The 14,652-nt window shown below is 44.4% G+C and overlaps 1 protein-coding gene across 1 annotated transcript in view; it reads left to right on the top strand.

The window, feature by feature from the left end:
* The window catches only part of LOC124612850 (glutamate receptor 1-like), a 502,148-nt gene that overhangs the window by 419,017 nt on the left and 68,479 nt on the right, over window positions 1-14,652 (top strand). The window contains exons 9-11 of the mRNA XM_047141279.1: window positions 5,202-5,309; window positions 5,965-6,078; window positions 12,905-13,025. Of these exons, the coding sequence (XP_046997235.1) occupies window positions 5,202-5,309; window positions 5,965-6,078; window positions 12,905-13,025 (343 nt within the window). The remainder of the gene's footprint in view (window positions 1-5,201; window positions 5,310-5,964; window positions 6,079-12,904; window positions 13,026-14,652) is intronic.

Here is a 14,652-nt window from a genome sequence, read left to right as displayed (position 1 = left end):
TTAATATCCTCATATACTTCCTCTATCTCTTCCTCTTCAGCTTGCGACATCGGAATGTATACCTGAACTATCGTTGTCAGTCTTGGTTTGCTTTCGATTCTTACAAGAGCAATCCCGTCACAGAACCGTTCACAGTAACACACTCTCTGCCCTACCTTTCTATTAATGACGAATCCTACTCCTGTTACAGAATTTTCTGCTGCTGTTGATATTATCCTACACTCATCTGACAAGAAATCCTTTTCTGCCTTCCATTTCACTTCACTGACACCTGTTATATCTAGACTAAGCCGCTGCATCTCTCTTTTCGGATTTTCTAGCTTCCGTAACACGTTCAAGCTTCTTACATTCCACCCCCAGAATTGGTTACTCTGTCTTTTTCTCATGGCCACCTGCCCTTTAGCAGTCACCTCCCGCATATCCAAATGGGGACTATTTGGAATCTTTTGCCAATGGAAATACCCTCATGGCACTTTTTCAATTATCGGCTGCATGTTTGTAGATACACTTTATGTGTCTTTAATGCAGTAGTTTTCGTTGCCTTCTGCATGCGCATGCCATTGATCACTGCTAATTTTTCCGCCTTTAGGGTCATTTTCCCACCCCGAGGACAAGAGAGTTCCCAGAACCTCTGTGCCCTCTTGAACCCTCTTTGACAACGCCGTTAGCAGAATGAGGGCAACTTCTTATGCCTGAAATCATCGATCATGAATGCTCATTATTAACTGAAATTTTAAGCGGTGATGGGTTTCGAACCCAGACCCGAGAACGTTTTGATTACTGATCAAAGACGCTACCCCTAGAGCACGTGTGCGTTTGCAGTCCACGGTGCTGGAATATAAACAAAGGTGACAAAAGTCGTCGGATACCTCTGTAGGATGACCAAATGTAGTGCGAAGAGTTAGAAGGCACTGTAGTAAGACTCGTCCGAGCTTTTTAAGTGATTTATTGTTTCCAACTACAGTGCGCCCGTTCCTCTCGATCTGCGTCACTGGGTCCCACAGCGTTGAGGACACCGCTTCACTGTCTGAGAAATGGCTTCACACGGAATTGCTACCTCAGTGACCTGTGCATGCACTGTGTATTGGCCTTGTACACCAGTGGAGTTGCGTCGTCATCAGGATGCCGGCAGCTGGCTCAGCGGTCTGCATTCCTGCCGACTCAGCGCTGCTCGGTGTGAGCTGCAGGCGGCCAGCTGCGTGCTTCTCGCTGATCTGGCTGAAATCGTGGTGACAACAAGCGCACACTATCCGGTGTCTGAATCTGCGGCCCTCGCCTTGGGATGCCTCCGGTGTGTGTTGCAAACCAGGACGACTTCGCACGGTAGTAAGCCATGGAGTGGCCCTCCGCTGGCTGGCTATGGACCCGACGTCGGCCTGAGAGGGTCTAACGAGCGACCCGCCATGGCTTGGAACGCTGGCGCCCCATCTGTTGCTGTATGTAGATGGTGGTGTGACAGGCCCTGCTGTCCAGGAGAGCTGCCACACTTGAATGAATCTCGTTGCAAATCCGCACCTATTTATATGTGGCTGTGCACCTCTGTTTTGCCATATGAGCCGCTTTGCGTCATGTACTCATAACATGCTAAGTTGGCCAGCGGGCCACTTCTGCCTGTGATTTGCGACATGCAAAACCGCTACGTATACTCTTTCAGCAATTTGACGGCGCTGTGGCCTCTATTATACTTCGAAACTGTCGGTATGAGTAACTCACTGCGATCCGGCCCGCACCTGGCTGTAACTTGTACCCAGAATATTGCACCAAACTAACTTTCCCTATTCTAAACGGTGGTGCCACTACACTTCTTCATATCTTCTCGAACGTCCTATTTGCAGGTGTAGGGCAGTAACTTGGAATGATATCAACTCAAAAATTCGTTGGCAGACCTTGCAGAAATAGTGAGCTATGCTACCTCTATAGCTGTCCATTACTGCAAAAGTGTCGATGCACGAAGTTTTGCACGAACTGACCTCTTGTTTATGTTCGGTGGCATTCATGTTGAACGATTCTGGTGGCCAAATCATTCACTAATTGTTACGAATGGTCTTCAAAATAACCGTGAATAATGGTGGACCGCTGACATGGCGCACTGTCATCCACAAAAATTCCAACGTAGTTTGGGAATAGGAAGTCCATGATTGGCTGCAGACAGTCTCCGAGTAGCCGAAGGTAACCATTTCCAATCGAATGATCGGTTTTGTTTGGCTGGAAGACACAGTACATTCAATGTAAACATAGCCGGCACCCTTATGGAGTCACCATCAGCTTTACCAGTGCTTTGTTGTCAAGTTGGGTCCGCCGCTTCGTGAGGTCTGCGCCACACGCGAGCTCTACCATCAGCTTCTACGACTGATCATGTGGCCAGGCCATGGTGTATGAGGGGCTGCTCGACTATTATACCATTCCCTTTAATTCCCCACAGACAGTCACTGCTCTAGCTAGATTACTGTTAGCACTCTGGAGCTCACAAGTGATAGCTTCTGCTGATGTCATGCTGATTTTCACAACCACCCTCACCAATGCTCGACGGTTGCCGTCCTTCAGTACATCACGTCTACCGGGTCTTGGTTTAGCTGTCGTTGTTCCTTAGGTTTCCGCTTCACAATCACGTCACCGGCAGTTGACCTGGGCAGTTGACCTGGTCAGATTTGTTACACTGGTCAAATCCAATTACCAGTCCACGATCAAAGTCAGTGAGCTCTTCTGGCCAACCTATTCTGCTTTCACTGCTTCTCTAGTGACTTCCACCCTGCGTCCGCTTCTCGTGACATTTAGTTCTCAATTCTGCATTAAATAGGGTGTCGAAGTAATTTGGTCACAGGCCACAACGTGGAGGCGGGAGTGTCCTTGTGACTGAATCGAAGACCGTGTACCTTACGGTGAACAGGACACATACCCATTCAAGGAACCCACTCCAATAAAACCCGATCCTATATGAGAGTCCATAATGTTAAATATCTGGGAGTAAACTTTACAGCGGATGAATCGTGTGAGGCAGAAATCAAAGCAAGGATTCAAGTGTAAATCTCTCGTACTTTAACCTGAGTTCTTCAGCCGCACAAAACGTTCATCAGATCCATAGAGCTATATGTTTACGATACTTGGAGTGTCCCAGAAGAAGTTTGAGCCGTGTGCGGCTCACGTTCTTGCCGTTCATATCATAGAGTCTTGTAATAACGGTAGTGGTGTCTCGTTTTCTTCTTGTGTTAATGGCGTCACTGAGTTTGCTAGTATTGATTGTCCGCGAGCTGCAGCAGCAGCGGTTATCGATAGCCAATACTTTGGTACGACCGCTTGTATTTCCGGATCGTCGTGTGCGTCAGGCAGTTCGGCTTCGGACGGAGGAGCGAGGAGGTCCGCATCACGTGGGCAGGCCGGGATCACTGGCGGAGTGCAGGCACTGTCGGATCGAGGGGCTGTAGCTAACGACCGAATCCAGGACGTTTGAAGTTGAGTGAACCTTAACCAGTAGTTAAACCTCCACAGTTTGAGATCTCTCTGTTGTTTGCGTATTGCTGCTCCCAGGGTCGGTGAGACCAACTGCAGCAAGAGGAGTCTGTCATTTTGGCGGATGCTATTAGCCGCCTTCTACTGCTTGATATTAGTTTCAATTTAGTGTTATTATTTGGTGAAGTGCAACCAGCGGTATCTTACTGCCTAGTGGCCGCTAACGCTCCACTTACCTGCCCTGGAGGTTAGCGTAATTTGCGACAGTGTACTTTTCCTCGTCTTGCCGATGCTGTCCGGCATGGCGTGTAATTTGACAGTTTCCTTGACTGGGGTATGGATAATTGTTTTCCTTGTCTATTTTGGTTCCTTCTGCCTTTTGGTGTTTTAAACACCGCTTTCTGAAAGCGCAGTGCTGTCTGTCATTTCGCTCTCGCCTGAAGTATTCCATCGTTGTATTGGTTATCTGGCGTTAGGTGAATTTGCTAAGAAGGTTTATCGGCGTTTAAACCGTCTCTAGTTTGAGTTGCCCTCCTTAGGTGAATATTACTCTTGGCTACCAGTCTCACCACTTACACAGCTGTAGTAACCTTCCTCAATTCGATCCAGGGAGGAATGTCTGTGGATCACTCCGTCTTACTTGGTCAAGTTGTCATAATTGTTTAAAATTTACCTTAATGTTTTAACGTGTAACTGTCTTCCTTATTTGTAATTCAGGCCTTCAGCTGTTGAGTATTCCGAAGTTGCTTGTGGCCGTCAGGCGACAAATAATTTTGAATTCTTTCTTAGTAAGGCCTTCAGCTGTCGTTGTTGTAAACTCTTTTGAATTGATTTTTGAAAATTATTTGCTCAAATAAAGTGTATATGTTTACGGTAGCCAACAGTAGCTGATTACGGCCCGATCTACAATCGTTGCCTTATCCTGCCTCTCCCTGACTACCGGGTCACAAAGTCACAAATAATCCTCCGTTTCCGAGCTGAAAGTCTTAAGGAAGATCTATGGTCCGGTACAGATGACGTCACAGCGAAATTGAGGGTCAAACGTAATTGTGAGCTGGTTGAAATTTACAATATGCCAAATACTGTAGACGTGATGAGAACCACACCGCATGTATGGGCTGGACCTGTCGCTAGGATGAACAAACACAGTTGGAACTTTGAACTCCATGGAGTTTACTCCCTGTGGAAGAAGATCACTAGACAGACCAAAGCAAAAGTGAAGAGATGGAAACCATGACCTTCTGCAGATTCGCGCGGAGGATGACTGGTGAAAGCGAGAAAGAAAGAAGATCCAGTGGAAAGAGGTGTGTAACAGCGTAAGGTCCTCTCGGCGTAATCCCATAAAGTGAAGCAAGCTCAGGTCGGTATCACTAAATTTTGCCCAAGTGAATCGCACGACTAGATGGAGACGAAACGGATACTGCAATCAGAAGAGCTACGTTATATAGCTGCTAAATATATTCTGCGTTGATGATGACATATCAGAAAAATGAACGCCACAGTAGTTGCCGGTGGAGGATTTAAGCCTACATTAGCTTTATTTTTGTGTTCGGGCTTCATATTCTAGAGGAAATACAAAGTCAGTAAGTCAGCCTTCATCCTAACGGGTATATAAAAACGTGGTGAGACCACGCAAAAAATTTACTAGAAGTAGTTATATTAGAATTTCACTATCTCTTATCCACTGTAGAAATGAAATTATTTTTACAGTAAATAACTGCTCTGGGAAAAAATCGATATTGTCGTATTCGCAGGTGGAGCTGGAGGGTCTGACTGGTGAAGTGCGGTTTAACGACGACGGTCGTCGCCGTAACTACACGTTACAAGTAGTCGAAATGACAGTCAACAGCGCAATCGCTAAGGTGAGTACCATAAAAGTTTCCTGTAAAGTGCCATTGGCCTGTAAGATTCTTATCCTGAGTTGAAAAGCACGGCTTACAACGCGTATTCTAGCTCTTTTACTATAGATGGAGCCAACACGCCGTCTACGTCTTTACGAATTCTTTCAAAACTTTACGTAGATCATGTTGTTGATTCAGATGTTCCCAAAAATTGAAAAATCGTTTTTATGATACCTGTTATCACTTCTGTCGCCTTGTCTATTTCGATCATAGATAACCCTTCCGAATCAAATATGAATTTGGACGATCTTTTGAATGGTGTAGTAGGACCAAGAGATCAAAATATTTCAAGAATTCAGAGAGGGAACGATCGAATTATAAAACTTAGCAACAACAGGATTGAAGAAGTCGTTTCTGACAAAATAATTTCATAAAGAAAATTTAATTCCATTGAGTTCCTCAAGACAGGGCTTTTGCAGAGGGATGAAAATGAAGACGTAGTCAACGCTTTAACCAGATTATTAAACTGAAAGTTGTAAAGACTTCTACTGAAGGACGTGTCTAGCTCACGGAGGGCTACAATTAATAATTTTCAAAGAATACTGTTTCTTATTTTAACTATCGATTTTTGATTTAGTTTCTCACTCCACTTACCTGTGAAATTGGTATATTTCAGGTAGCTGAATGGTCCGACGAACTGGGTCTGACTCCTGTAGCTGCCAAGTACATGAGGCTCAGAACGAGTTCGGATAGCAAGAAGAACAAGACGTACATCGTGACCACCATAGTGGTGAGTATTTCAAAATCACAAACACCCCCAATACACTTTTGACTGTAACGAGAGGCTTTTGATAAATACTGGAACACATTTTTTTCTCGGCAAATTTCAGTTGAAAAAATGCAGAATTTGTTGTGGAAAATTGTGGAATATTTCCGTTCCAGTCCCTATAGTTTCATTAAGTTCTGATAGGTGGCGGCACTAATTCAGCCTTCAAAATGGCTTCTGTAACGGAGGTACATCCCAAGCAGAAAGCTGTCATTGAGTTTCTTTGGTCGAAAACCAGAGCATCCCGCATGTTCATAGGCGGTTGTAGATTGTCTACAGTGACCTGGCAGTGAGAAAAATGACGGCGGGTAGTTGGGTGAGGTGTCTGTCATCATCGCAACTCGGTCGCGCTGGCCTGTCCGTTCTCCCGCATACCGGCCGGCCTCACGCAGCTGTGAGTCCTGAAATAATGGAACGTGCAGACACTCGTCCACCAGCGCCCGCTGGGTACCCCGCCGCCTAATGGAAGACCCTATAGGGCAACCAAGGATCATATGCGCGGAATGCATTGCGCGCTGTGAGGCTGATCCTGACAGGTTTTTTGTCGGAGATCGTCACAGGCTAGGAAACATCGGTTCGTCAATTCGATCCGAAAACAAACGCCAACGCTCTCGGTCGTTAAGTGGAGGGCCATCGGCCACTGCGTTGTCCGTAGTGAGAGAAAACACCTGAAATCTTTTGTTCCTGGGACTGACACTGTGGATCACGAAATATTGAATTCCCTAATGATTTCCTATATTTAAAATAATAGGAAAGTCACGATCACTTTAATCGTTTATTAGATGACCGGTTTCAGATCTGAAACGTGGATTTATGAAACCATGTAGACATCATGGCACATGAGGCAGACCGTCTTATAAAATCATTGTCACAACCAACAAAAAATGATTGCCATGTGCCATGGTGTCCATATGGTTTTATAAATGTTAATCCACGTTACAGATCTGATGATGGCACCTTCAGAGTGCTGAAACCGGTCATTTAATAAGCGACTGAAACGATCGTGGCTTTTCAGTTATTTTAAAATCAGAGTGATCGTCCCACGACACACCATGTGTTCACTGCAAGATTTCCTATATGGTATGCCCCGTGCGTCTAGCTCCAACTACCATAGCGCAGTTAAAGTCTGTTAAATCCCGTCGTAGTGCCATAACCACGACGGAAACGTTTACGCACAGAATCACCCGAGTACTGTACAGAGCGTTAAGTGGAAGGGCTGGGGATGAGGAATTAGGCGTAATACAACAGTTCTAAGCATAATTTTATTGCAACTAACCATCCACTAAAATCCACTTATACTCTTAAAACCAAACTTTTAAAAACAACACGAAATAATTGATTAAAAACAATATGTCAAAAAACTTTACAATGTAATGTTTAATTTAATTTAATTTGGTACCCTGGCAAAGAAAACTTTACAACCAGAAATTAATATAACACTATATACTATCACAATTACTGCAGTTCCTCATTAGTCTATCTTTGCTCGATTCAAACAGTTACAAAAGACAAACACAACTTTCAGAATTTGTCCCTGGAAGAGACACAAAAATAACCATCTGAATATATGAGTAACATGACAAGTTTTCGGACTCCCCTTCCTGCAGAGTTCTCTTACAAGGGAACCCTCCATACTGTAAATCACGGATTTTGATTCGCTTCAAATATGTTGTAGAGGCACTTACCCTGAGTACCAGGTATCCGGTTTTTTAGCGACGGGCCTTGGTTTTTGAGAAAATCGATTTTGAAGTTCATTATGCGCTTCGTATACCATAACATTAGATGTATTCTGAGCAAGTGAGCGTAGCGCAGTGGTAAAGTTCTACGGCTAATTCGCTGGAGATACCGTGTTCGAATCCTGTTGCAAATATGTTTTTTTTTTTATTTGATCCTAACGTTCAAAAACGAGTAGACGAATTAACTGGGATATACAGAAATGTAGTTGTGTCCTGCACGAAATGCGGGAAGTTCACGAAACTGGTGTACGAACAATTTTTGCGTTCTGCAATTCTTCCCTACGCGGGACAGAAAAAAAATGTTTGTACATTATCGATACGTGGGGAGAGCAAACCGAATTAACTTTATACGATATTCACTGATGAAAATAAAGCGAGCACCTGCACCCTGAATGAAGGTTTCCCACCAAAATGCACTCCTTATTGCCAACCCTGCGATGTTCATTTTTACTGACAGGTGAAAATCTTCACGAAAATTATTCAGAATGCTCCCGACTTGATGAAAGACAATAGAGAGATCGCTTCTACCGAAGATTCGATAAAATTACATACGCTAATGCTTCATCAATTCAGCGCACCTAATTTTGAAAGCATGATTAGATACGCATGGTTCGCATCGAAATTAGCGGATGAAAGAGAAATCTTTTTGAATGCAAAACAATTGTGTTTACCGGTATCGCTCATGAAGAAACCGTGCGCCTGCAAGACGGTTGCTTTCGTAAAATGCGCGTGGTGCTGCGAAAATTTGTGCTTCGTTTGTTTCTATGATAAGTATCACCCACAATACTGTTCTGGCACATCAAGCTGTGTGGACAATGAAAAATAAGATTTTGTAATATTGTGAGACAGAAAAAATTTATAATGAATATATTTTTATAATTTGCACACCTTACTCTGTTTGTTGATATTCCTTGAAATAAAATTCAAAAATGCGCTCGATTTTTTTTAAAAAAAAAAAAAAAAAAAAAGGACACGAGCAGGATTCGAACACTGTACATCCAGCGCGGTAGCCGTCAACCTTTACCGCTGCGCTACGCTGACTTGCTCGAGATGTATGTATTGTTACGGGTATAGAAAGCACGCAGTGAACTTCGAAATCGATTTTCCCAAAAACCAAGGCCCGTCGCTAAAAAGCCGGATAGCCAGGTACTCAGGGTAAATGCCTCTAAAACATATTTGAAACTCATCAAAGTCCGTGGTTAACAGTATGGAGGGTCCCCTTGTTAAATATACGCCACAGCTGATCCACATAGAACATGCCCGGTATTCAGACCCCTGGGTGACGACCGTTCCAATCACCACAGCTCACTTTAACTCAAAAAGGTTAACGACCGGTATTATCGACGGTGTCACCGATCCGACGATCCCGATCACGTCGTGTAGCAGGTTGACGCAGTCCGTCTCGCTGCATGGTTGCAACCGTCCTCCTCGTATGGTCCTCATGGCAGTCGGCAGAGGGCGACATCTGTGTGTCGCCGGTCGCGCCACACTGTAGTACCGACGCGGGAAGGTTGCGAGCGGCATTCAGAGGCGTCGGACATGTGGCGATGATACCTTCGGCACAGTACACATGTATTCCCCTTTTCTACCCCGTGTACGCTATACTAGCGACATCTGTATGTGTATATATCACTATCCCACAACTTTTTTCACCTCAGGCTGTATTTTCCTTACCATATCACGTATCTGCAACACCCCCCAAGTGACATTCAGTTCTGTGGTGAGTAGAGTCACAATGTTTTACCTCATCGCTGTAGCTCACTGTTTACAGAATTGTATGAGCTTCAAAAACCAACTCCAACAGACCTAATGAAATGACCCAAAAAATCCACCCATTGATTGTAATAGGTTTCAAAATCAAAAAAATGGTTCAAATGGCTCTGAGCACTATGGGACTTAACTTCTAAGGTCATCAGTCCCCTAGAACTTAGAACTACTTAAACCTAACTAACCAAAGGACAGCACACACATCCATGCCCGAGGCAGGATTCGAACCTGCGACCCTAGCGGTCGCTCGGCTCCAGACTGTAGTGCCTAGAACCGCACGGCCACTCCGGCCAGTAGGTTTCAAAATCATCCGAATTAATTTTGTGCAGTGCTTTCACTGGTACTTTGGTTCATCTGCCCCGCATCCTGGAAACGCTTCCGTTTTAAGGTTTTCATTTGTAGGTAACAGGAAAATGTTACACGGGACCGGACCCACCGAACTGAGTAAGTACGAAACAAGTCATATTGTTGTTAGCCAAAATCCTCCTGCTATTCAATGCTGCCTGACACGGAGCGTCGTCCTGATGCCATTATGAGGACAATTCGCGCTGGAGAAGGCTGTTGAAGACAGTAAATCTCGATGACTGTGCCAGTCTAAGCGGCAAATTAATGATGCTCTTTGATGTTCCAGGAATACTGTTGCTCGTCGTTCACTATCATTCGTCGAAGAAATCTACTACCCACGGCGTAGCATGTATTAGTGAGCTGCTAGTATTTCACAGTTTCGACGAGATTGTTACTGCGAGACCGACCACTCCGCCGATGGCCAAGGCCCTCGATGGCAGAGCTGCGAGCCTCAGCTCTCTTGTTATAGCTGTTTGCCACTGCCGTCGGTCTGTTGTGTAGTATTCACTTAGACCAAATTGTGGAAGTCAATGGATGCACTGGCCAGCTGACAGCTGCTGTCCCGGATACCTAGAACCACAGCCACGCGTATCACCACAATCTCCAGACGGCGTTCCTGCAGCCAAAGCTGTTGTTTCGTCATGGTCCATTTAACCTCCGGTAATGTACAGTGCTACGCAATTGCTGTGTTAGTGGGGTGCAGAAGGAGTGCAACATTGATATTCCACGCAATGCTCATCCACGGAGCCTCAGTTTTAATCATCGAAGTCATACCACAACCGTAGGTCATTTTAAGGACTCCAATGTTCCGCAACACCAGATGATTCATCAAAGATGTAAGAAGTCTTAGACTGTGAACGGGAAAACGGCTTCTTGAAATTCCCGGAGGATTCTGGATATCTTGCTTAAGAAGTTGCCAAAACACGGAAGAAAAGCTAGCTGTGAATCATACTGGTGCACTATGCTCCTTATTCCATTGCTGGTCTTTTAGCTGATAGTCCTTGCTAATCTGCCAGGCACGAAATCGATTTAAGCTGAAACGTGCTCTTGGACGGGCAAGTTGTCTACGAAAATTGTGAGTAATTTGTATACCAAAAAGCATGAGACAGTGATAGTTTAAGATAAGTTAAAATTTGTGCGCGCGAACTGAATAACCTAGAGAGCTATCATAATTCCCTCTAAACTGACTGTCCAAGAATGGAAAACTGTCTTTTCTGTTTCCATTGTGATTTGGATACTATCATGAATGGAGTTTAGATGTTACAAAAACTCCATTATTTTGTCCTTTTCATGGTGACACACTATGACAGCATCATTAACATTACCCCTGAAAAGAATTTGGTCTGAGGGCGTTTCCAGGGTTCCAACCTAAAAATTCGCGATAAGAAATTTGGTCCTACAATGAGAAACTAGATGCCTTCTACAGGTCTTCTACAGCAGGTGTATACTTGAAATATCTTGCATAATAACGAATGGCGACGTTACAATCCCGGAACATCATCGGGTATTCAGTGCGCCGAGAAAACAACTTGGTTTATGAATTCATGAGTGACAATCCCTATAAACCCATAATGACTTCGAATACATGCGTGTATTCCCTTCTTCAGTCGCAGTGATGAAGCAAGATTCTGGCTCAAATGGAGCTTGTTTTCTGGATTATTTCAATGTCAGGATTACATCTTGCTACCCGTAATGATTTTTCATAAAAAGACAGAACCAGTTGTCTACTATACTTTCAATTCTTAGCAGACATACGCACCTAAAGCTCCCTGTTTATCGAAAAACACGTGTTACAGTAATTTTGATGCTTCATTCTCGTAGTTAATGGACGTTGTGCCCACACTTCTTACCCCAGAGGTAAGCGATCACTTTTAAAATTAGAAAACCATCTAGAAACCACAGGTAAAGCCATACATGGTTGACACCATATTCCCGGAATTTATTAACTAATTAAAATGCCCCTCATGTCTATTTTTCCGTTGTGAGAGGCATTGAAAACCATACAGTGAAGGCTTTCACGACCGGATGGGCCAGCCGGGGTAGCCGAGCGGTTCTAGGCGCTGCAGTCTCGAACCCCACGACCGCTACGGTCGCAGGTTCGAATCCTGCCTCGGGCATGGTGGTGTGTGATGTCCTTAGGTTAGTTAGGTTTAAGTAGTTCTAAGTTCTAGGGGACTGATGACCTCAGAAGTTAAGTCCCATAGTGCTCAGAGCCATTTGATTTGACGACCGGATGTTTCTGGTGGCGAGAACTCTTCCGGGTTGTATGGCCGTGGTCCATAGAACTCTTCTATCCCTGCCGTTTCGTCCAAAGCTACGTTGGACATCTTCGGAGGTGCTCCTGGTTGTGGTGAGTCGGCCGACTTAGCACAACCAGGAGCACCTCCGAAGATGTCCAACGTAGCTTCTGACGAAACGTGAGAGAGTTGCATGGGCCATGGCCATACTACCCTGAAGAATTCTCGGCAGCTGAGACATCGAAAACATTAGAGCATAGAGCGATGGTCCACAGCCGCGCGGGATTAGCCGAGCGGTCTAAGGTGCTGCAGTCATGGACTGTTCGGATGGTCCCGGCGGAGGTTCGAGTCCTCCCTTGGGTATGGGTGTGTGTGTTTGTCCTTAGTAGGTTAAGTAGTGTGTAAGCTTAGGGACGGGTCACCTTATCAGCTAAGTCCAATAAGATTTCACACACGTTTGAACATTTTGATGGTCCACATTGTCAAATACAGCGGAAGCGGTGAAGGGATATGAACTAGCCTTTGAGTTACTCAAGAAAGTATCCCAGGACTTAATTGAAGTAATTAAGCGAAACCTTAGGGATCTTCTAGACGACCAGACGTTTATTAGGAACTCAGTTCTTCCATTTAGTGCCCTCTCGTTTTGGAGTCACATGATGCCGTGCGACTTGAAGCATTCCACAGTGATGTATGCGTTGTTTCCAGGAGGAGCCGTACGTAATGATCCGGACGGAGGAACCAGGAGAGAACCTGACGGGCAACGACCGCTTTGAGGGATACTGCAAGGACCTGGCAGACCTCATCGCCCAGAAGCTCGGCATCAATTGTAAGTGTCGCTTCTGAACTGTTTCTCCTTGAGCTACAGTTATACAACTTTTGAGACGGATTTTCTCGGATTTGTAACTCAGTTAAGGGTGTATTTGTGGTAAGCAGTTGCTGCCAGGTTTGTAGGAAAACAGATATACCAGTACATTCGTGCGTTTCGACGAATGTGCAGTTCGCCTTTGCTCTGGCATTACAGCAGTCTAATACAGAAATTTACTATAAACTATGACCTTATCCTCAAAATTTCGCTCAATCACTTGAGGTAAATCCTGAAATACTTTCTTCAACCACAATATTACAGTGCCGACGTAGGCAAGGTTCGAATCCAAATTCTTCTCACTATGTAGTGAAACGCCATGCTTAGGTCCGCAGGACAGAACAGGTACTTGGACTTGTGGAAAGGGGTCAAAAGGGGGCTGTCAGTTACACTCAAACACGCATAACTTTATTTAGTTGTCCAAACAATACAGCAAAAATTTTTGAACTTAGTTATCGGCTGAATAGGCCACACTACGTTATGCCTTAAGGGCACAACCACTTAAATTTTAAAAACGGCTGAAAGTCATTAACTAAAAATTCAGACTCAAAACAGAATATTTAGAAGGCAGAAGGCCTCACGTAAGTTCTATAACTTGGCTGAAGGCCCAACAAATGTAACGTTTGAAAAGCAAACAAGTTTAATTTAAAGAGGGCTGATGATGTAATACTGCATGCAAAATTAATTAAAAAAAAAGACAAGGTAGAAGGCCTTATCTTCAATTACGCTGAAGGCCCCACGCATGAAAGACAAGAACTTTAATTTAAAAACGGCTGAAGGCCGATTGCTTAAAACAACTAAAATAATTTTTAGTAGGCAGAAGACCCAAAGCTTTATCTGTAAACAATATTTTACACAGGCTGAAGGCCCCAACAATCTAAGATTTAACACCTAAGTAACTCAAATTTTAAAGCGGTTGGAGGCCCATTGTTGAAAAACACAACGACAATAAACTTTCAAAAGGCAGAAGACCCAAATCTTCATCTAAAAAAATATTTTAAATAAGGCTGAAGACCCAACCAATGCAAGACTTGACAAGTAAGGAACTTTCAATTTTAAAGTGGCTGAAGGCCCATTATTTAAAAGCCAACTAAAAGTATACAAATGCAAACCATCGTCTATAAGCCATTAAAATACTCAATCAAACACCAATAAGAAAAGGCAGTACAGCTAGCGGCGCTCATAAATTTCCGCGGGTCGGTCTGCACTTGAAATATTAACGTTCGCTTAGGGGAGACAGGTAGTCAGCCGAAATGTACGATCCGCCGGTAACCCAGCCAAGAGACAGTCAACGGACCCACCGACAAGACGACTTGCTTTCCACCTGACCAATGCACAGGGAACTCCAAAGCCAAACCGTGAAAGGCGTAGCTGCCCACAACCAAGTATGCATAAGCGGTTAAAAACTACACACACGTGTTGGACAGCGAAAACACGGTGACGAAAGGACATTGCCTGAATTTTTCGTCAGCAGCCAAGGCAGGTAACCGAAACGCTAACGGGCACATGGCAGCAAATTTCGCTGGTGCTCTTGGACTTCAAATAACCAAAATAGAGTTAGAGTCCACCGGATTGTGGCCAAACTTTCGCC

The sequence above is a fragment of the Schistocerca americana genome, chromosome 4, assembly GCF_021461395.2.
Source record: "Schistocerca americana isolate TAMUIC-IGC-003095 chromosome 4, iqSchAmer2.1, whole genome shotgun sequence".
In the NCBI taxonomy this organism is placed as follows: domain Eukaryota; kingdom Metazoa; phylum Arthropoda; class Insecta; order Orthoptera; family Acrididae; genus Schistocerca; species Schistocerca americana.
Note: the sequence above shows the minus strand (reverse complement) of the source record. Positions and strands in the feature narration are given on the sequence as shown.